This window comes from Poecile atricapillus, chromosome 2 (assembly GCF_030490865.1).
Source record: "Poecile atricapillus isolate bPoeAtr1 chromosome 2, bPoeAtr1.hap1, whole genome shotgun sequence".
Lineage (NCBI taxonomy): Eukaryota > Metazoa > Chordata > Aves > Passeriformes > Paridae > Poecile > Poecile atricapillus.
Window position 1 is genome coordinate 91,741,397 of NC_081250.1, and position 22,311 is coordinate 91,763,707.

Consider the following 22,311-nt stretch of genomic DNA (forward strand, 5'->3'; position numbering starts at 1 on the left):
CAAACTACCCCAAAATGAAGTAAGTAGAGCCACTATGTTACCAGACAAAAAAGTACTGCTCGATTGACTCAACCTTCTCGAGTGTGGCCCGGCTAGCTCAGTGATGAGGTTTCTCTTCACTCGGGTTTCGAGCCAGCATATGTTTGTGGGGTTCACTGATTTTCTTGAAGAATTCAAGTCTATAGAGTGAGTAATGAAATCAGGGGGGGACTCTCTCTCTGGTTTGCATTCCACAGTTTATTTCTGGGAAGGGGAATCCAAAGGACAAGAGACCAAGGATTTGGGGTCTGGGGGGTTTCTTTTAACAGGGTTTCTCGGAGGGAGGAAACATCATAGAGAGAACCAATTATTTTTCTCAGTTAGTACATCTTACAAACTTTCTACAAATCAAGGTTACACACACCAAGAAATAACAGACACCAACTTCTTCAAATGCCCACAAAGGTGTGGGAGTATTCTCCACAGAGGGGCAGAGGGGGGGAGGGGGGGGCTTGGTTTCCTGGCAACACAGGGGGGAAAGAAAGGGAAGGTAAGCATGCCCTCTCAGCTTCCATAGCTCAGAGGCATTCTGAGACAGGAAAAACAGTTACAAACTTCCATGTTGGAAAGAAGGGTCTCTCTTCTCCCAACCCCGTGCTTTCCTGGGCTAAACAAATTTCAAGCAGTTGGAAATGCCAGCAGGGTCCTCTCTTTAGTCTATTTGGCCTCTCCAGTGGAGATGAGGAGAGAAACTTCAGTAACCATGGTAACTTGACACCAGGTAAACAATTAGGAGAAAGAGAAGCTGGGGGGGAAATCACAACTAAAAGAGGGGAAAATATATATTTCAAGCTATCAACTACAACACTCAATGGCAAGAAAGTAATGACATTGTAGAGGTTCATCTTGTCTTCTGGTGCTCACAGTCTGATCTCTGGAGTTTTTAGTTTGCTGTTGCTGGAGTTTGCAGCCTCTCCATATAACCCTACCATATCACACATGTACAGAAGCTGTAATAATGGGCTTTAAATAGACTGAGGTATTCAAGTACCAAAAATTAATTTCTGGTTAAAAATAGAGTCTATAAAAAGGCTGAAATCTAGCAGCAGTGGGAGAAGGCAACAGTATCAAAGAACTACAAAAATGGTGTTGCCATACCTTAGACATTTATAATACTAGGAATTAAAAAGTAAGGGGGAAAACTGAAAATCTCTGCCCTCAAACGATTTTAATCTAAAATAGAAACTGAATGTGAATGCTGAAGAGGAACAGGCAGGAAGAAAAAAAAAGGAAATAAAATTTTTGCATAGGGAAAAGGGACAACTTTGTTTTTGAGACTGTTGGAAGGAAAGGCTTAAAATCAAATAGAAGGAGAGAAGGGTTTCTACTCAAAGTGACCTTTCAGCTGGGAATGCTAAAAATGTAGGTCTGGAAAACTCCATTTATTATGCCTAGTGTTGTTCATCCTCTGCCTGATTGGAGAAGTGGAATTCCTGTGTAGAGGTAACACACTCTCACAGACACACCCGTAGCCTTTTGTTATAGGATGAACTAAGCCTACTGGAGCCTGGGTCCCTGTGTGTCTCTGGCACCCAGCCTCTTCCTTGAGGTAACAAAATTAATCTTCTCCTTGAATTTTAGCTGTGGCTTGGTGGTTGCTGTGGTTACCCACCTATTCACACAGAGGCCATGAAATGGTTAGAAACAAAGCAGTTAACAGTTCTTGTGTGATAGAGGAACAAGATGAGATCATGAATATCCACTACATTATCAGCATGTAAAGGAACAAGGACCAACAACACACACAAATTAAAAATAAAAGAAACACATCACAAAATAAAAAGTCTACTAGTTAATGACAAAAGTGATCAAAAGGTTAAACTGAAAAGCGTTTATTTTTCTTAAACTTCAAAAGCAGCCTACCTGTAATCAGGTATTTTAGTATGAATACCATTAATAGGAGGAAGGCAGGAATAGATGTGCATTTGCTTAACAGAGTAAAAGTATTTAAATGAGCTTACACAAATTAAAACCAGACAATATTGATTAAAATTACCCCAGATTAATTATAGGCAACATGACCTCTGAACAAATATTGATTATCTTCAGTTAAAGAGTATGGAATAATTAATAGAAATCAGGCAAAAGGCAAATATAAAACTACTGAAAAAGAAAAATCTGAAAATTTACTCATCAAAATGCTTAGCATGAAAAGGCATAACTGAAAAAACTTTGTATGTCATCACAGTTCATAAGACACAGCCAGAATAGGTTTGTTGAAAATAAATTCTACCAAATGAATCTCTTTTTGACAGAGTAACCAGTCAAATGAGCAGAAGGGAGGAAAAGCTGGAATGCAGTTTGATTTTAATAAAGCTTTTATTGCTATTTCATGTAGCATTCATCAAACAATTGAGAAACATACGCTTCAAGTAAAATTAATAAAAGGAAAAGACTACAGCCAAAAAATGAGACAAATTGCAAATTATTTGATCTCAAACTGGAAGAACATACTTGTCGTGGTGACACTGGTGGTTGGGTTTTTTCCCCCAGGACCAAGACTGACAATACAGAGGCTATTTTCTCATGTTCACGCTCAGTTGTTTATTCTTTCCTTATCTATATTACATATATACAGAGTACAAGGAGCTACATACAGTAAGATAGAAAGGTGCAAAATGAAGAACCTCTCCAAGGTCTTTTATGTTGGTCTTTATATTGGATTATTATCCAATGATCAAATGCCAAGTAAGTTACTTCTTTTAATGACCCATTGACCCGACACCTGTGTGCTGCACTACAGATTCTTCCATCCAATCGTTCATTATTACCCAAAAACCCTGAGAAGAAGATGAAGAAAGAAGAACAAGAAGAGACAACACCCCAAAGTCTCCATCTTGGATTCACTTATTAATATAACTAAAACTCCACACTCTTTCTCATCCAGTGATTTAAGAGAACTCTAACTTACTCACATTGTTAGTTTCTTTGCTTAACTTCAAAAGCCGTCTCCATGGTTTCAGGCTAAACTCAGTGCTCTCTTGGGTGTCAGAGCCAGGCATCACAGATAAATAAAGGCCTATTTTCTATGCCTCTAACCCCAACACATACTTTGTGCAGTAGGTTTAGGAATGTTCACTAACAACTACAACAAAGAAACATAACATGTTTTTCTGAGGTCTGTAGAAGACATCCATCTAGACAGTTTTGTACGGATCTTTAACACTCTAAATTTAAACACTGCCAAATCAACATTATTCAGTAGAGGTCAAGCTGGCATGCAAGAAGAAATCAAGTGTACTAATATAGGAAAGGAACAAAGCAGGTGTACTAAAGAAAAAAATCAGTCACAACATAGCAGAAACTAAGTATAGATGCACAGTGTTACTGCTGCTGCAAAAAAAAAGCGAATTTCACTGATAATAGGAAACACATCTGTGACATAGTTTTTGTATGTAGTTTTGTTTATGTGATACTGTGATCCTAGTCAGAGTCTCATCACTCATTTTAGAATCCTCATCTTCACAGATAACATACAAACAAGAAATAGTAAAAAGTTTAGGAAACAAAACCAACAAACAGTTTGCATTAATCAATTTTGTTTGGACTAGAAAAAAAAATAATATGATAGTTCTCAAAGTATTTATACAGTTCTTATTAAAATGAAGGTGACCGCTGAACAAGAATCAATCAATTTAATGGGCAACAAAAGAGATATAGGTTAAATCAGGGTGAAAAATATTCTGACCTCAAAAAGCATCAAGCAGTGGAATTGGGTGCTGATGGAGACCATGGGATCAGGGGATCTTCTTCACCAAGTGAAAGAAGAGAGAACTGAACATCTGTCAAAGATGTTCTTGGCGTGTTTATTCTGTCTCCTGATGTAAAGCCAAGTAAGCTTCATGAATTCCCTCTCACTTTTACACCGTCATGTTCCTGCAGACCCCACATTCAGTCATTTGCACTGATCTAGACAAAAAAATGCTGGACTCGCTGAGTTGCCAGAAGTATTTTTGTTTACATTTCCAGCTCATCACAGAGCCACTGCCTGCACAGAAACACTATTGCTACAAATCCCAGGAGAGGTCCCTCACTACAGCCTCTCATCACATGCTGGCCCAAAGAGATATTGCTGTTATGACACTGCTCTCCAGCCAGAAAACCTGAAAATATCATTTTTACCGTTTTTGAGTATTTGTAAAAGTAATGTAAATATGTAAGATCCTCGTGGTCAGATAGGCTGATTGGTAAAGCATTAAAAAGTGATGGAAGAATGGATTATATTCCAGGTTATATTTATTACAGAACTATTCAGAACACAATTTCTGCTGAAAAAGTGCTTGATTATGACTAGTAAGCACTGCAATATTCTGTAGTTTTGAGACCAATTATGAAAATATTCCAGAATATTACATTTGTGTCAATAGTTGTGTGTATATTCTTATCACTGAGAAATCTTTTTTTTTCACCTCACAATCTTCTATGACCCTAATTCAAGCCATTGTATTGTAACACTGGAAGGGTTGCAATCCAATCCATTGTTGATCTGTGTTAGACCCTTTGTTTTAAAAATGAGTTAAGATATCCTTCAAGTTTAAAGCCTAGGCCCTAACCAGGCCTTAACTTTACCTAGATAGAAGGTTTGCCACCAGACCCAAATGTTTTCTGTGTCAAAACAATATTCAAGTCACTTTAACTTAGCAATTTGACCCCATCAATACAACATCTAAAACCATCTATCAAAAACTCAAAAACAAAGCAAATTAAAAGTCAGTTTTTGCTAATAACCTAAGGCAAAGGCTATGTTTGTTTTTCCACAAAAACTTCCACTAAAGCAGGATTCAACTAAGAGTGTAAAGCCATATCAAGTACAAAAACATATTAACAACTCCAAAAATAAAACAAAGAATGTGCATGTGTGAGTTAGATAAAATTATGTTAAGTCACTGAGTGAAATATTTAAAATTTAGTTTGAGATATAGTAGTGAATGACAGACGAGATGGAGGCTCTAAGGTGTTAGCTTGTCTCTGCCTTTCTTCCTTCTTCATAGTTTTGAGTAGTATTGAGTGATTAGATAGAGAAGTGTGCAGTGTGGAACATGGGTGTTTAGTTATTGGGTTAAAAGTAAAAATAAATTAGTTAGCATTTGGTAATTAAACAGTTTATACTTAAAAGACCTTATAGACAGAGCCCTACCTTGCCATTTGCAGCTCATTAGATTAGTATGTAGAAGTGCTTATTGTCTAAAAAAATGTAATATAGATAAGAAAAATAAACATCCTAAATCCAAATGCGAAAGCAGTCTCTCTGCTCATTAATCCCAATCCTGAGAAAAAGAACTGGACACTTTCACAGATCTGTACTCCATAAAGCCATAAACTAATCTGTCAATTTCCCATTAAGTAAAATAGGTCCATCTAAATTGATAATGAAGTTGTATCATATTGAATAACAGCATAATCATATGAAAACAATCACATGTTCCTTCACAGTCAAATCTGCAAAACAGATCTGAGCTACAGTAGAACTTTAAATGGCCTTTAAAATTCATGTCAAAAAAAAAATGGAAATTAACATGACTTTTTTCAAGATCCTGGAATATTTATACTTAAAGGACAACATCATGGACTCCAGGAAATTCTGACATACACCATAAGATTATTCACCTAAATAAACTGATGCTTGGAAATAAGCAACGATAATGACAACAACTACAAAAATTACTTTTTTTCCTTCTCTTCTGCAAACAGTCAATGCAAGTTGCAGTATCTTTGTTTAGTTGGCATACGTTTATTCTAACTCCATGTTGTTTCCTACTAACATCAGTTTTGAGTTAAGGATACAGCATGCCAGAGGACATGTAAGCCTGAAGTGCACACTCCACAACTCTTCAAATCTCTGCTATAATCTTTGTAATTTTCAATGTCAACAGCCTGTTAACACTTATGGTGATGAAGGAGTCTACCCTCTGCCCAGACTTAAAAGTAAGATCATAATGGAAACTGAGTTCAAAACGAATGAACGCAGTACCTTCCACTTAATCATGCAATCTATTTCTAGGCACTGAAATGCTTCAACGCAAACCCTTCCCATTGCCTTGCCACCTGACAAAAAGGCGAATACATGTTATGCTCCACAAAAACAGAACACACTGTCAACAAGGAATTCAGAAACACACACAACTCCCCAACAAACCCAGTTACATATTAGATCCAAAACGCTTAGCTTTCTCTGTTTATGCATTACAGGAATTAATGAGTTTTTATCAAGAATGAATATATTTACCTTTAGGCCTCCTTTGTCATCTGGCAACATTGGGACATTTAAGGATTGCCTGCTTCTGGAACAAGGCAGAGATGATCTGTTGTTCAGTTTATTCTTGTCTTTATCTACTTGCATGCATGCTGATGCCAGTAACCTTACAAGCTCTGTGTCTGAAAGGAAGCAAATTAAGATAATGTTTGGCCTGTTTTGCTTTTCCAAACTACAGCCACTGACACTTTCCCTGTTAATCCCATAAGCAGCAATTGATCTACCTCTCAAACACAAAGCAAATGAACCCCAAAACTTCCTTCTTTCTTGACCTATTTTCCCATGCTTTCTCCCCACAACGAGGGCTCTTATCATTTCTCTAAAGGTATTTATCAATAAAAATAAGCATGCTACTCAGCTGGAATCAGTCATGTGTGACCAAGTGAACTGCCTCCTCTCGCATTTTGTACAAGTTAAGAACAATACTGAGATGCTCCCTTTTCTCACCTGACACAGAATAGATTAAAGGAAAATGAAGACTCTTTCTTCCAGCGTAAGTTGCAGAAAAGAAGTTCGAAAGTAAATCCCAAAGAGAAAGAAGATGCTCAGCCTGGACAATAAAGGAACTGAAAAGAAATGTTAAGAAAAAAGATGGACAAAAAAGAAGTAAGAAAAAAAGTAAGAGGACAAAAAAAGAACAAGCATGACAGAAGACAGGAAAGCAAAAAAAAAAAAAAAAATTCTGTAAATCTGCATTTTGTACAGGAGTCAGGTAGGATTTTCAGAAAGGCAGAGAGAACTGAACGAAAGAGAAAGAAGTAGCATGACAAACTATTCTGTCACAGAAACTAATTCTATAATAATTCTCTGTATTTATTGTCTAAAAGGTTCTACTATTAGTGATCTACTTTTGACATGGAAAAGAATCTGCTAGTAACCAAGATCACCGTAATATGTAAATTCAGAGACTTCATTAGCAGTAATGGTTTTGGTTTCAGATAAATCAAGTCAGTTACCAAGGAAGGTTAACAATAACAAATTATACATGTAAAACAAATTGCAACAAAAAATACTTGTGTTTCATTCAAGCTTCCCCAAAGCATGCTGCCTTGTCTGACAGCACGCCCACACAAACCTGAACCCTGACGGTGTGATTTATTCTCGGCCTTTGCAGAACTAGAGGGAGGTTCAGCCAGGAATTGCCTAGTTCTGTTCCTACTGCGCTCTCCTTGCGCTGTCCCTTTGGTGTTTTCTGGCAAGGGGCAATTTCTAGCTCCTGCTCATAGCTCTGTGCTAATGACACTACAGAATACCAGTGCGTCCACAATCAAATGCCACTCAGCTGGCTCTGGTGACACAAACAGCACAGTTTCCAAGAATCTTAAGAACCAAAGGCAAGAGGAATGCACAAAATGTTAACCCATCTCATGATGTATCACCCATGAGTGTATCAGATGGTATACTCATCTAACCAATTAACTCTAACCCCACCACTTTCAGAGTGTCCTTTCTCAGTCCAGTCCAGCCTGGACATGAGAGGATATTAGCAACTGCAATGTATTTTCTAGATTGAAAGAATATGTATTTGCTTATGTTGTACATTTTTCCAGAGCATTTTGAAATAGCATACCTGGATCATTCAGCAGCATTATCAGGTCAAAAGCTGTGTATCCATTTCTTGCACGAAGGTTAACATCAGCTCCCTGATTTAACAAGTACTTGACAACATTTTTGTTTCTTTAAGGGAAGAAAAAAAGACATTTATCATATTAAAGAACAAGTAAATGAAGAAAGAAGCCCCCAATACTCCATTTTCAACCTTTTATAACATTGCTCCTCCATCAGAGATCAGTTTTACATGTTCTACAGCTAACTTAGTGTAGAATTTGTTCACGACCTCTTCAAAAGCTCCCACAAATCCTTTGTCAGTCACTGTTTACTCACGATGAATTACATTAATTGACATGCAGACAGTTAGCCTTAAAGGCCTAATTTGAATAGTCAGTTTCTTAAGCTGATCCTTTGGAAATGACTGCAATATATTGCTGAACACCTTTCCCATGAAAGCCAATGAATACCTAGGGCAGAAAAGCAGATGGAACAACAAAGGACATTTCAGTAGTCATCATATGCTACCACTAATACTTCAGTGCAACATCATTTTCACAACTTGCACATTAAGAAATTGCACCCAGAAAAACCAAATTGACTGAAGATAACTTTTAAACTTCAAGCAGTACTTCACCTAATTACAGCTATAAATTATATAATTGAGCAGGCACATTATCACTTCCCTGAGGTGTTTAAAATGCAAAACCAATCAACATTAAATGCCAACTAATACAAACACCTCCAACAAAAGCTCCTCAAAGCTAGCTGCAAAAAAAACACTCACCATCCTGTTCCAGTTAGCCCCTCTCCCCTCTGATACACCTGAATAAATAAGCAGGACTCCTTGTGAGTTAAAAATAATACTTAATTCAGCCTATGAAATAACAGAACAGACAACAAAGCTAGGGAAAATATATTTAATACAAAACTCTTGAGCAGTGACTGACCTTGTACAAAATCAAACTCTGACACGCATCAGCAACACAGAGAAAAACATTCTCAAGCACCAACAGGTAACTTCAGCTTCTAATAATGAAGCTGAAAAATGAATCTCAACATCTCTACTTCAGAGCATCATTTCTTATACAGATGACATTTCCACTCCTGAACTCACTCCACACAATATCAGCCTGAAATGGAGGATTGTTACTCCTTTAACAAAAATTCTGCTTATCCTCACCACAACTCCTCTGCATATTTCCTATTACTTTTCTCCTCTTCTTTAAAATTATCATCCCTCCATCCTGCTTTCCAGTCCTGCACCTTGAGAGCCCGGAGAGACACAATTTTTTAGTGCCTCTGGCTCAGAGAGACCTTGCCTGCTCCCTCTTTCAAGCCCAAGACCCTTCATACTATTGGTGGTCCTGCTGAAGGGTTAGCTGAGGCTCTGTGGAGGCCAAAGATTTCCAGATGTTATGAAAATTTTCTACTCTCCGTGCTAAGAAAAAGGCTCAGATAAAAAGCACAGAATTACAAGATATGTACTTATTTATGCACTTGAGGTATTCCACCCACACTAGGGCACTCTGAATGTGGCTTTACACACAGGGCTCCTATACACTGCCAGTGTACCACCACCACTTGTACTATGATTGCTCATCAGAGTAAAACTTAGCACAGCAACTGTATTTCTGCAGCATTCATGCTGCTCTTCTACTGATCCAGATGTTCCTGGATGCAGTCTGGCTGTCACTATTTACCTATGACACCAGACAGCACTGAGATGGTTTCATAGATGGCTGTGATGCTGGGATTATCTTGGGTGACTAGGGGTATCTTTTATCCTTCATGGATAGCTGTAAGTTCCCAAGAAGTCACACCCTTACTTCCAGGGCTGGGACATCCTTCTGGTCTTTTCACTAAGACAGTGTCCTTTAGATAGCTTTACTTAAGCATGAACAATACCAAAGACGCCTAAAATTCCACTACCTCAAACATTAAGCATATTAACAAAATTACTAACAAAGCTTCCTAACTATGAAGACTGACTGATATACTAGGGAAAGGAATCTTCATAACCCAGTCTTCCAGTAAACTGAACAGCCAGTATCTGAAAACATGCAGGACTCAGCTTTGTGTGCACTTCAACAAACAAGAGAAGTACCTGAGTAGTACCAGCAAGAGGACATACCAGCAGTCCTGCCCATCACTTTGTGCTGGCTGCTTCTATTCCAGCTGCGTGTTGGGTGACTGCTGCTAAGTGAAACAGCTGCACCAGAAAAACTGATCTTAGTGGACTTCTGTGGAAATGTCTGTCACTACTATCAATAAACGTCCCAAGAACTGCTTCAGAAAAGTTTCACAAGGCAAACAACTTGACCTCCTATTTTTCCTCTCTTTATTGCATAGTCCAAGGAGATTTGCTGACCAGAAATAAAATCTGGCGCAGAATACCTGCATTTATACAATTAATGCACTACCACTGAAGAGAACCTTCACCTTGCTGAGGGCCTCTTCTACAACAACAAAGAAAAGTTCACCTTCCTAAACTGAGTATCCTGTATTCAGAGAGTGTCAAGTATATGATAGATACCACATGTGAAGTACCAGCTGGGGCAATTTCTGAGGTCTGACTCCTAACCATCTACTTAGATTTAGGAAGAAGCTTTACAGAAAATAACATTTCTTTTGGTTCCATTTCCAAAAACTCCATGAAAACTAAAAGCTGTAGGAGAACATAGGAATGGTTTTAAGACTGGTAAATGTTGCGCATGGAAGGCTGATTGCCTTTAAGTTTCACAGCTTCATGTAGGCTTACAACCCTGGCAGGAGGGGTGATAGTATCTTTCACAATACTAAAAAACGTCAAAGGATGGAAGCTGAAATGTGTGCAAGACTCCTGGGGACAGCCTGGAGCACTATGTTCCCTGTACTTACTGAGCTTGCTTAAGGTTCCCAAATGCTCTATTCATTCTAAACTCCAAACATCACAGAATCACAGAATAACCTGACTTAGAAGAGACCCACGAGAATCACTGAACCCAGGTTCTGGCCCAAGAGTCACACCATGTCTCTGAGCACTTTGTTCCAACACTCCTTGAACTCTGTCAGGCTTGGTGCTGTGACCAATTCATTCCTGTGCCCAACCACTCTCTGAGGGAAGAACCTTTTACTAGTATTCAACCTAAACCTTGCCTTGATACTTCAGGCTACTCCCTCAGGTCCTGATCACCACAGAGATTGGTGTCTGCCTCTCCTCTTCCTCTCCTGAGGAAGTTGCAGACTGCAGCGAGTTCTCCTCTCAGACTTCTTCTCAAGGCTGAATAGACCAAGTGACCTCAGCCACTCCTCACACAGCTTCCCCTCAGGGCCCTCCATGATCTGTGCTGCCCTCCTTTGGACGTTCTCTAATAGTTTAATGTCTTTCTTATACTGTGGTGATCAAAACATGACTCAGATCTGCTCCAAAAAGCTGAAGGCAGTGCAAGAGTCATGAAAAACTGAGGTCATGAGTCTCCTAATTTCTTGTAAGTCCTCTCTGCTTCTAGAGTCAGTATCAAAAAGGGTTTTTTCTATTTGAATGTAAGAAAAATTAAACTTCTTTACTGCTAGACACAAAGAGAGCACATATCTTACCCATGGTATGTGGCCTGCATTAGTGCTGTCCAGCCATGAACATTATCCTGTTTATCAATATCAGCCTTTTTCTCAACAAGGAGCTGAACAAGGGGCAGCTGTCCAGTTACAGCTGCAATCATTAAAGGAGATGCACCGTCAACATTGGTAATATTAACCTGACTCAGATCTTCATCAATGATCTCTTTAACCAGCTGAAAGTTTCCTGAAAAACAGTGATAAAACATAACCTAAATGTTAGTTAATTAGTACATCTTTCCAGCCTACATAAAATTGCATGAGGCACTGTATTTTCATTTTCTCTCTACCTGTACACTTAAGGTGAAATCCCATTACAAGAATTATTTTTTAAATGAATGACTAAGAAAGGCTAAGAAAGTGTATCCTGCATGTGAAGACACAAACAAAGAATATTTCTATTAAATTACTGTAAGATGATGTCATGTAGGGAAAATTTATAGTAGTGAGGCATCATGACTTTTCCTTCAAAGATCCCTGTTCCATTTCCACAGGCTGCAACCACAGAACTAATGATTTTAGAATCTAAGTAGGTAGATGCAATGGCACTCTAAAAGATGTTGGAGGCCATCCACTGCCTTAAACAGGTAGAATAATGCCCTGTCTCACACTGACCCTTAAGTTCCTCTTACAGAGATAGCTCCCTGCTTCTAAAAACTTCTGCTGATAGAATTGCACAAGATCCCATGGAGTTTATTCCAGAGTTCAACTTTCTTATATTCTCAATGATCTTTTTTTCTGCCTCCTCTATTTGAGCTACGCCTCCAATACTAAACTTCCCTACTCCTTGCTCAAGAGTAAAGTTGTTTGTCATCATTAGTCATCTTTGCAGTTCTTTAAAAGTTAATCTAATTTTCAGGTTTCCACATAAAGGAGCTGCTAGTCACTTGAGTTCCTGTCTAGATTAGGAAAAGCAGTATGAAATACATTACTGAACATATTTGAACAAGGTTGTGTGTTTTTTCCTAAATCTTGAAGTAGGACCACTTTTAAGATATGTATGAGGTATTCATGATCACCTTAAACAGAGAGCTTAAGCTTACCGACATCCTGTATTTTTTTGATGTCCTATGGCAGGCAAAAGCAGAGAAGAAGATAAAGAAAAAAAAACAACAACTGCATAACTGTGTGTACCACAACAGGAACAGGGGCAAGAACAAGTAAATCATCAACTGTCATGCAAATGGAAAAATCTTCACCTTTATAAAGACCTTCAGAAGGTAAACTACTTCATGGCATAGGCTGCTTTCAACTCAATCACAGGCATGAATATTTTCCTTGGAAATTCAGTCAGAATCCCAGACAAACCCTGCAGCCACTTGAATGCACTCACTGAAACTCACACCCACCAATGCCACTCAGCTAATTTCTTGGAATAGGAATGATAGAAAAGCACACAACTATTATTTGTATGCTCCAATTTGGTAAAAGACAGCAGGTGACTTTTTTAACACAGACCCAGAGCACAGACTTTGTTAAACAGAAACCCTGGAACCTACAGAGACACCAGAATTTACTTTGAACCCTGGACACTCCTTAACTTAATGCGTTGCTTTTTTAACAGTGCTGCCATCCATAGCCAAGTAAAAAGCTGAAACTCAGTGTGCCTAGCAGTATTTATTTGGCCCCTCCTACAATATTTCTTCTGACCCAGCACTAACATCTGTAAATCTCGAAAATCACAGGGGTAGAAGAAGGGCACATGATCACTCTAAAAATCTAACAGACTTGAGGCTTTCCCACAAAGATGTTTTGGTAGCTCACATGTGAAAAGTGGGAACACAAAAATCATGTTTCCCATGCTATCAAACAGACATGTTTGATAGACAAAACTAGACAGGGTGGAAGAATCAGGCAGTACTTACCCAGTTTCAAAGCATGAAAGACATCAGGTTGACTCTTTTCTGAATCTGAAAGAATGTAAACATTCCTATTAGCAATCAGAAAAAAAAAAAAAAAAAAAAAGGGCAAAAATTTCTGGTAGAATTTTTAAAGGAAAAACTATTAAAAATTTAAAGCACTATAAAACATATGTTTAGGCATGCATTTAGTAAGAACAAAGAAATTATTGACAACTTCTTTATTACCCTTGGTAAGAATGACTCACCTGTAAGGTCCTCTGTGCACTTCTGAGCTAAAGCTAGAAACTATAATAAGGTACCAGCACAGGCTTATCAGTTTGGAAATGCTTTTGTTTCCTGCTTGGAAGTCCAAAATATCCACTAAAGAACTACAATATGGGTCTGTGATCTGGTAAAATTCCTTGTACAATAGCAAACATTCAAATAATATGGGATTATTTTGAAAGGTGACTCAAAAGGAGTTTTACAAGCTGCTCCAGTTTTATTTCCTCTTGAGTATTTCCAGGTTAATTTGGAAAGGTCACAAAAATAATAGTGTCAATTTACTTGTGAAATTATATTCTTCAGTTCCCAGATAACCATCCCCATAATAAGAACTGTAATTACTACAAATTGAAATATTTTGAGTGAAGAATCATTCTTTTCACATGCCTTACCAGTGCTTCAAAATTTCTGACACTATATGAGGGAAAAATAGTGACATATTTTTCACCTTCCACTCATGCCAGAAAATACCATCATCTATCTTCCAGATTATTACAGAGAAATTATTACTGCAGAATCAATAGGGTAACAAAATTTTATGGAAAACAAGGAGACATTGAGAGATTTCATGAGCCCAATTCTGGCATTTTTATGAAATACAGAGAAGGTTTATGTTCACAGTTTGATTCCAGAGGAAGTCACCTTAATAGGCTGAACAAAAATAATTGCTGAAAAGCCAAAAATACTCCAAGAAACTCTCATTTTAAGACCAGGAAATAAAGTGACAGGTCCTGCATTTTCTCCTGATTGAGAAACTGGTCTTACAGAAGGAACTGTGTGTATGAGCTCACCCCTGTAAAACAGATTTCAAAAGACTAGTTTAGGAAGTGACCAGGCTCCATACTTGCCATGTGAAAGCCCTGGAAGAGAGGCAGTTTCAGGGAGCAGACCATGAGAAGATGCCAGAAGGAAAGACTGCCATCTGGGTAAGCCTATGTAAGGACAAGGATAGGAACACTCAAGCCGTTCCAGGTAGTTCTGAATTTGCTACTAAGAACAGCAGTGGGAAGAGAGCTGCTTTCTCCTAGGAGGCAATTCGCCCTACCTACGCCAATGGATCAGACAAAAAGCCCCTTTTTTCCTGTCTTCCATATGACAGAAATTATCTTTCTTCTTCACGGGGTATTCAAGATTCCAGCGCCAGGAGGAGACTGAAGTATGGTCAAAAACCAATGCAGAAATTTGTGTGGAAGAATAATGTTTTTACTCCCCTCTCTGCCCAAATGAGTTACTACCTTCCTGCTGATGGAAATTCCCCCGCAGCACAACTGACAAACATTAATCTTTAAAGCAATCCCAGTCCCCTCACTTAAACAGGGTCCTTCAATTCTTCAAGTCATATGACCACAGAACATTTTCAAGATTCATGAGGCCAGCTCTTCCTGCACATACATCCTGTACATGCAGACACTTGGACTGTGAATCCCGTGAATCTCTGTGTACTCTAACCAACTGATGCCTGTTCCTCAAGAGACTGGTCATGAGCAAACATCTACAATGGATCAGTTCTGCCTGGCAGCATGGCTGCGTGAAAGCTCCAATAACCTCTAAGTCAATATCTGAGTTAACACCTCTACAGCAGAAACAGATGTCTGATTTTTGGTCTTACTTCTTCAAGTTCAAAGGAAGCTTGACCTGCAGGAGTGACACCAAATGTAGACAACAGTTTTGGACATGTCCACATGGCAGTGGAAAGTGATCCTTCTAGAGCTAGCCATATACTTATATTTCATAGCAAGCAGTCCAAAACTGGAAAATCCAGCTCTTTCAAACCCTTTTGTTAAGAACTTCCCAGTGCTGGTTTGCATGAATATCTTGAAAATATTTATTGCATAAATATCTTGAAAAGTGTCCCCAAAACAGCCACATACAGACAGAAATTTTATCCTAACATGGAAAAAAATCTGCTGAAGTTGGGCACTCATACCTCTTCTGAAGAAGATGTGCCTACCCCAACACTTTCAAAAATCCAGCTGCAAATTACAAAGAATATCATGCCCATATAAAATAAGCTCCTCAGTTTCTAAATACACAATCAGAAGTGCAAGAAAGCGAGACAAAAAAAATAACATTCCATACCTGCCTGAGGCCTGATGGTTGTGAGAGATTCCAAATAGTCCTTCATGTCTTTGTGTTTGAAACCAACAGAGATTTCAAAAGGTGTTTTATGTAGTACATTCAAGTGATCAGGATTGGCACCTTTCTCTATGAGCTGCTGTGCCAAGCACACCTTTCCACTAACAGCTGCCAGCATTAAAGGACTCCAGCCTATTGTCTTTAAAGAGTAGTTACAATCAGCTCCCCAGTCTAGCAGCAGATGTACTACTGCCTCATGCCCATGCTGAGCAGCTGCCATCAGTGGAGTGATATCAGGAAGGTCATCTCTGCTGCTGCTAAGTACATTTGTGCTAAAATGGTCATAATTGTCCACAAAAGCTCCGGATTCCAGCAAGAATTTCACCATGCTGATGTGACCACCTCTGGAAGCCATTGTGAGGACACTGGCTCCTAACTTGTTCTGTGCATTGAGATCAGCACCATTCTCCAGCAAGATGTGGGCCACATTTAGATGTCCAAACCTTGGGAGAAAGAGATACGGAAGAGAATTAACACCTTGAATTACAAAAAAACAACACACTCTGAACCTAGAAAACTTAGTTACCAAATTTGCCTATCGACTAATACGTACACTTTGAGGGATCATACACACATCTCTGAATATGACAATGGGCACCTTTCTGGAGGAGAGCAATCATCAGCTGAGGACTGTAAACTAAACCATTCCACATGTACCAGTGACCATGCTCATAAAGCAGGCACCTTTGAAGAGGATGGTCTGCTCAAAGCAACAAAGTGCCAGCCTCATTTCCTGCTGCAGGGCACCAACTCATAACTTCCATGAACCAGAGCATCACTGTCATCCTCTTATTTCCACAGCTGTACCACATTAACAGATCAAAGCCAGCTTGTTTCCAGAGATCTTTATTAAGTACCCTCATTACTATTGAACAAATGGAATAAAAACTGCAAAGAGTCAGTCTTTAGCCAGCTAATTAAGGAAAAAAAAAGACCATTTTATCAACTGGAGAGTCAGTCTTCTATATTTGTATTATCCCTTGTTTTCCAATTGTTAACTACCAATGAAATCCCATAATGGAAGAAGACTCAGTGAACACAGATGTGCCCATGAAGCTCAGAGAAGAAAACGGTGAGTGACCACCACTGTTGTAAAGTTAGCTAAACTTCCCTCAATACCAAGGGGACCAGAGGTGATCTTTAAGAGAAATGGCTTACAAGCAGAGTGGGACAACTGTCCATGTGAATGGCCTTCCCTAAAACAATCAATGGAAAGTATTCTGCTCCTCAGTCAGAAAGACCAGCATGGTCACATACACAGCACAACACCAAGCACCAAAACTGAGCAACCAGAAAATGAATTTTAAGAAAGGCACCTGAGTTGGCTTCCAGCCACATATTCCTTCCTGCTGACTGGGGATACCCAGTGCATAAGCTGACACAAGCATGCAGCCAGAACAACCACAAACTCCCGCAGCCAGAATGCAAAGAGTAAATTCATTTGTTATCTCAGGAACCCGGGGGGATCTCCAAAGCAACATACAGGCAGAGATAGAGAAGTGGAGAAGCACTCACCATTACCAGCTCATGCTAAAGGACCACTGGCCTGCAGTTCACACAAGGCTCCTCAAGAATTACTCCTGTCTGCAAGATGACTTGAGCGACTTACAATCCTCCTCAACAGTTTTGTGTTTTTTAACCCATTCCTTCCAACACCCAGCATTGTGGTGATGAGAATACAGGGACTGGTAATGGGTGTGCCATGTGATTCAACTGTCTGTTGCAGCTGTTATGTCAGGCTTGCGCTATGATTTCAAGAGACTGCTGTATTACGAGGATAAGTTAAAACCTTGTAATATCAAGTATCTTCCAATAAGGAAACCTGGCACCAAACCCTCCTTGTGTGGAATATCTACAAGAGCTTGATCACAGTACTGAACTCTGACACCAGTTTTACCAGCAAACCAGTTTTTATATCACTTGAATGTCAGAGGCTCTGCTAGTTTGTCAGTAAGCAAAAGATAATCATGTAAGCCACACACCAAATCAGTCAATTATCAGTGAGAAAATGGCAACCCCATATTTTAATATTTTATTAAATATATTTTATTAAATATGTTTTATTAAAATATATTTTAATAAATGTAATACCTTGACAGGATGTATGGGTCATGCTCTTGTTGCAGGTATCATGCACTAACTAACACTCATGCACACTGTACTTAGCACAACCCAACTTTGACCTTGAAGGCAGCCTTTGTACACAACAGCAAAGCAAATGTTAGTTGAGGAAACCCCAAAAAATGTTACTAACCACTTAAAGCAACCACGAGCCCCAAAGTCCTTAGCTTCCTTCCAGAAAGTACACAGTTGCAGGAGGAAGCCTCTGGGGCCTGTGTACTCCCAAGGTCTGTCCTGGTACCCTTCACTGCATCACCTCAGTAGAGCTTGCAACCCTTGCACGCAGTTAACTTTGTGCATATATGTTACCTCCTGTTCAACTGCAATACAGCTAATCACAGCCAGAAAATTAAACAGCTACATTAAGTCTAAAGCCTACCTTTGTACAAACACTGTGTTTCTTTTCTGGTTATCCATTAAAAAGAAAAGAGAAACATGTACTTCTGCTTTACACTTTTCAACTATATACACCGTACTTTTCAAATGTCAGCCAGTAATTTCTTGAAAGCAGTGAGAGGGGTTATACTCATCTGACTTTATTGTTTTTAGGGAATGAGCATATGGTTTTCATTAAAGGGAAAAAAAAAATCTAAAACTTTTTCTGTAACTTTTTTCTTTTTTTTTCAACTTGCATAAAGTAACCAAATTGCTGAACCTTGTCTTCCTTGTTCTTGCTGGGAAACCAGCTGTGTGACTCATTCTTTGGAAACTTTCTCTGGCCATTAATTGAAAAGAGAAATGTTGACTTTGAAATAGATTCTTTTCTTCCAAGCATATTAATGTTATGAAATTAAAAACAAAAACAAAACAACAAAAAAATGAAAAAAAAAACCAACAAAAAGAAACCTCAAAAAACCAAAACCAAACCACCACCACCAGAACAACAAAAACCATTTCTTCTCTTGATTAAGCATTCAGTTATTATAGGACAGCAATGCCCTCCAACCCTGCAAAACACACCTGTGAGCGCAAGGTGTCCTTGCAGGAAAAGACAAGCACCAACACCAGCATTAGCAACACAGGAACCTACCAGTCCAGCAGTGGGTTACGCAAAAGACAGCATCATCGATGCAGAAAACAACGGTGTGTCATTAAAAACCCTCAGCAATGATTTTCCCTATCCTCCAGCAAGACACCTAGGCAAACGTGGGCAAGTCAAGTAAAATTGCTTGTTTCTGTTCCCTTCAGTATGTTTTACATCAGATGTAGTTTTCAACAAGACACACACATACAAAAAAAAAAAAAAAACAAAAACAAAAACAAAAACCCTGAAACCAAAAAAAACATAGAAAATTAAGTAAGGCTACGTGTATATACCTATTGTCACAGAGCAGTATTTCGTGTTCACATTATCTCCAATTTTGCGCTGGCTTAACCAAGAAACAGCATGCACTGCTTCAAACACCGCGTCCTTAACATGTAAAGTTTCTAACGCCCCAGGATAACACTTAGCCAGTTCTACACTGGACAGCCCTTCCTCACCCACGCCGCTCCCCCGGGACAACTCCGGGCTCCACCGGCGACGACCGACCGCGGCCCTCAACATGGCGCCCGCCCTCTCTGTCTCCCCCACGCTGACTCGTCCGGAGCTCCCCAGCGCTCCCGGGCGCCCTCCCTCGGCCCGGGAACCGCAGTTCGGTGGGAGAGGGAGCCGAGCGCCCGCGGCAGCCCGGGGGCGGGGAAGGCAGAGCTTCGGCGGCCCTCCCTCCCTTCCCCGCCCCGGGGCTGCCGCCGACTAGGCCGATGCTGCGCTGCGAGGCGGGATGGCGGTCGGAGACCCCCGCCTCGGCCCTGGTCCCTCCCTCCCTCTCCCCCGTTACCTGGCCGCTTGCATGAGGGGGCTCCATCCGTAGTGGTTCCTGCTCTGCACCGAGGCGCCCTTCCGCAGCAGGAACCGCACCAGCTGCTCGTGGCCCCCCGCCGCGGCGAACTGCAGCCCCGTGTTGCCGGCCTCGTCCGTGCAGTCCACGGGCACGGCGGGGGTCGGCGGGGACGACGCTTCGCCGCGGGGCTCCGCCGCCACCTCCTCAGGGCCGCACGAGGAGGAGGAGGGGGCCGCAGGGTCGGCGGAGCCGCCGTCGTCGGGCAGCCCCAGGAGGCGTCGGGCGGTCTCGCAGTCGCCCTGCTCGCAGGCGCGGAGGAAGAGCTGGACCTGGGGGGACACCCCGCACTCCCCCATGGGCAGCGCTGCCGGGCCCCGAGCGGCTCGGCCGCCCGCGACCGCCCCCGCCGCCGCCGGGAAGGCAGCAGGGAGGAGGGGACTCGGCTGGCAGAAGGAGGCCGGCCCAGGGCGGCCGCAGCGCCGCGGCCGCTCTCGCACGGCGAGAAGGGGGAGCCGGGCTGGGCCGCGCTCCTCGGAGCCGGCGAGGATTATCCCAGCCTGGGCCGGGGGTCTCGGAACCTCTCCTGCCCCGCTGGCAGCCCCAGAGGCGGCGTCCCGCCTCGGCCAGCCCGCGCCTGTGTCCTCACGGCTCCTGTCCCCTTGGGCAGCGGATTTCTGCCCTCCGGGATGCGGCCGTTCTCCCCGCCGTTACTGAGCGCCACACAATTAAATGTGTCCGCGATACGTGTCTTTCTGCCGGGGTCATGGCAGCAGGCCTTCGCTATGGGGCTTATTTCTTCTCACCTAACACAACAATCCCTTTTTCTTGCTTCACAGCGCGACTTCCTACAGCCTGGCGCTGTCCCTCTGTCAGCCCCACTCCGTTTATGTGATACTTCAGCCTTTACTTGCACCATCCTACTTTGTGTCTCCTTTAGCTCCAAAGCGATATCTCCCTTCAGTGAGATACAGGATTCGAAGTTCAGTCTTTTCTGCTTCAAACACCCATTTCCCATCTCCTGAGAGTGCTGATTAGTCTTTCAGTTTAAAATCTTTCTGCATAAAATGTGAATTTCTTGTGTGTCTTCAGTTTCCACCCCTCAGGAAATCCTGAAATCTTTTCTAGGTTAAACTGCTTTACAGCATCTAAAGCAAGGCAAAAAATAAAAGAAAAATCTTGAACTTCGTCACTCAGGGATATAATTTTGTGTCCCTGAAAATTCAGACGGGTAATTTTCTATAAAAATCAGTGACTTCCATGGCAGGACAGGACACTTGTTACAGGAGGAGGGTTTGGGGAAGAGAAGACTAGGAAAACTTAAAAGTTTGAGTATAATAAAACTACCAAATGCCACTAAAATGTAGCAATCCCCTGCTTTTAGGCAGTGGCATCCTTATCTTCCAAGTTATACAGCTTTCGGGCTCTGACACACAGGCAAATCCAGATTGCCAGACCACCATGGCAAAGGGCCAAACAAGTTACACATGGAGAAAGCCCACAGCAAACAACAGTCTTGGCTGCAGTTATGGACACTTTTCCTTTGGGAAAGTACCATTCATAGAAAAAAAAAAATTGCATATTTATCATTGCAGAAATAATAGAACAGTTTCAGGGATACTTCTTTCATTACAGATAGCATGTGTTAGTTAACTCACGTAGAATATTTAAATATGTGTCACCTGCATTTATATTAAATAATGTCTTTAAGCTTAAAGAAGCTTACAGTGGCCATCATCAGAGTGAAGATGCATGGCTAAGGAGAATTCTGGTCCAGCCAAAACACCCTACAGCCATCCTTACGTTACAACAGTATGAGGATCTTGCCATTGTCAATAAACCTGGATGGTGCAATTCACTTTCTGTAAGATTTCAGAGCCTGGAATAAGGGAATGGCAAGAGTGATTAATGCAATACATTATTCATGATTGAAGAAAACTGGGTCATACTTACCATATCAAAGTGCATGCTCAGATATAGTCAAATTAGTGACAGGATCACTCCAGTTTATCTTTGAGATAAGCTGCTGAACATGTTGATCCTACAAATTTAGGTTATGTAGCTGATGATTATGCTATCAATTTCTACTAATGGTTTGAAATTCCAGACAAAGATATCATGAATGTTATTATGAACCTATCAGCAAAAGATGCAACACTTATTTTAATATTTATAAGATGTAGGAAATATTTGATGGGGTTTTAAAAATGAAAGGAAAAATTATTTGTCCTGAGTTCTGCTGCTGTCATCTGATGGTCATTACCATCTTCAGTTGGCATCCTAGACATTTATACAGGTATAACTCAGGGATTTCTGTCACTGACTGACAATCAAGGCAAGGAAAAATAATCAAATTTCTTTTGATGCTATGGAATATTCTCCTGGACGATGCAGTACCAAGCTCCCTGGAAAATACAGGACTCGATTTCTTCACCAATGAAAGACCAACCTAAGCCTTTCAAACAGTTCATTAGGATAAGATAATAATGAAAACTTATGTTGGAAGATAAGATGGGACAAAATAAAACCAAGATGCTCAAGTGCAGATTGTTCAGGTTTGTCCAAACTGCATCTTTGTCCAATCGGTGAAAAATGCATTGCTTTTGACAAGAAATTTAATCACATAAGTTCTGTGCTAATTTGTATAGGTCAATGTTAAATTGCTACAAGG

At 40.6% G+C, this 22,311-nt stretch overlaps 1 protein-coding gene across 4 annotated transcripts in view; it reads right to left on the reverse strand.

Annotated features, from left to right (window-relative positions):
* The window catches only part of ANKS6 (ankyrin repeat and sterile alpha motif domain containing 6), a 43,309-nt gene extending 23,221 nt beyond the window's left edge, over positions 1–20,088 (reverse strand). For 3 of the 4 annotated variants that reach the window (XR_009276886.1, XR_009276887.1, XM_058831996.1), the window contains exons 1-6: positions 19,641–20,088; positions 15,643–16,142; positions 13,303–13,347; positions 11,420–11,624; positions 7,863–7,969; positions 6,266–6,414 (exon numbers count right to left, since the gene is read on the reverse strand). Coding sequence is in view for 2 of the 4 variants with exons in the window: in XM_058831996.1 (XP_058687979.1) it covers positions 6,266–6,414; positions 7,863–7,969; positions 11,420–11,624; positions 13,303–13,347; positions 15,643–16,142; positions 19,641–19,999 (1,365 nt within the window). In the remaining 2 variants the exon portion in view is untranslated. Of the gene's footprint in view, positions 1–6,265; positions 6,415–7,862; positions 7,970–11,419; positions 11,625–13,302; positions 13,348–15,642; positions 16,143–19,137; positions 19,284–19,640 lie in introns of those variants that run through there. The other variant, XM_058831997.1, reaches the window with a different exon arrangement.
* Between the last annotated feature and the right edge of the window lie 2,223 nt (positions 20,089–22,311).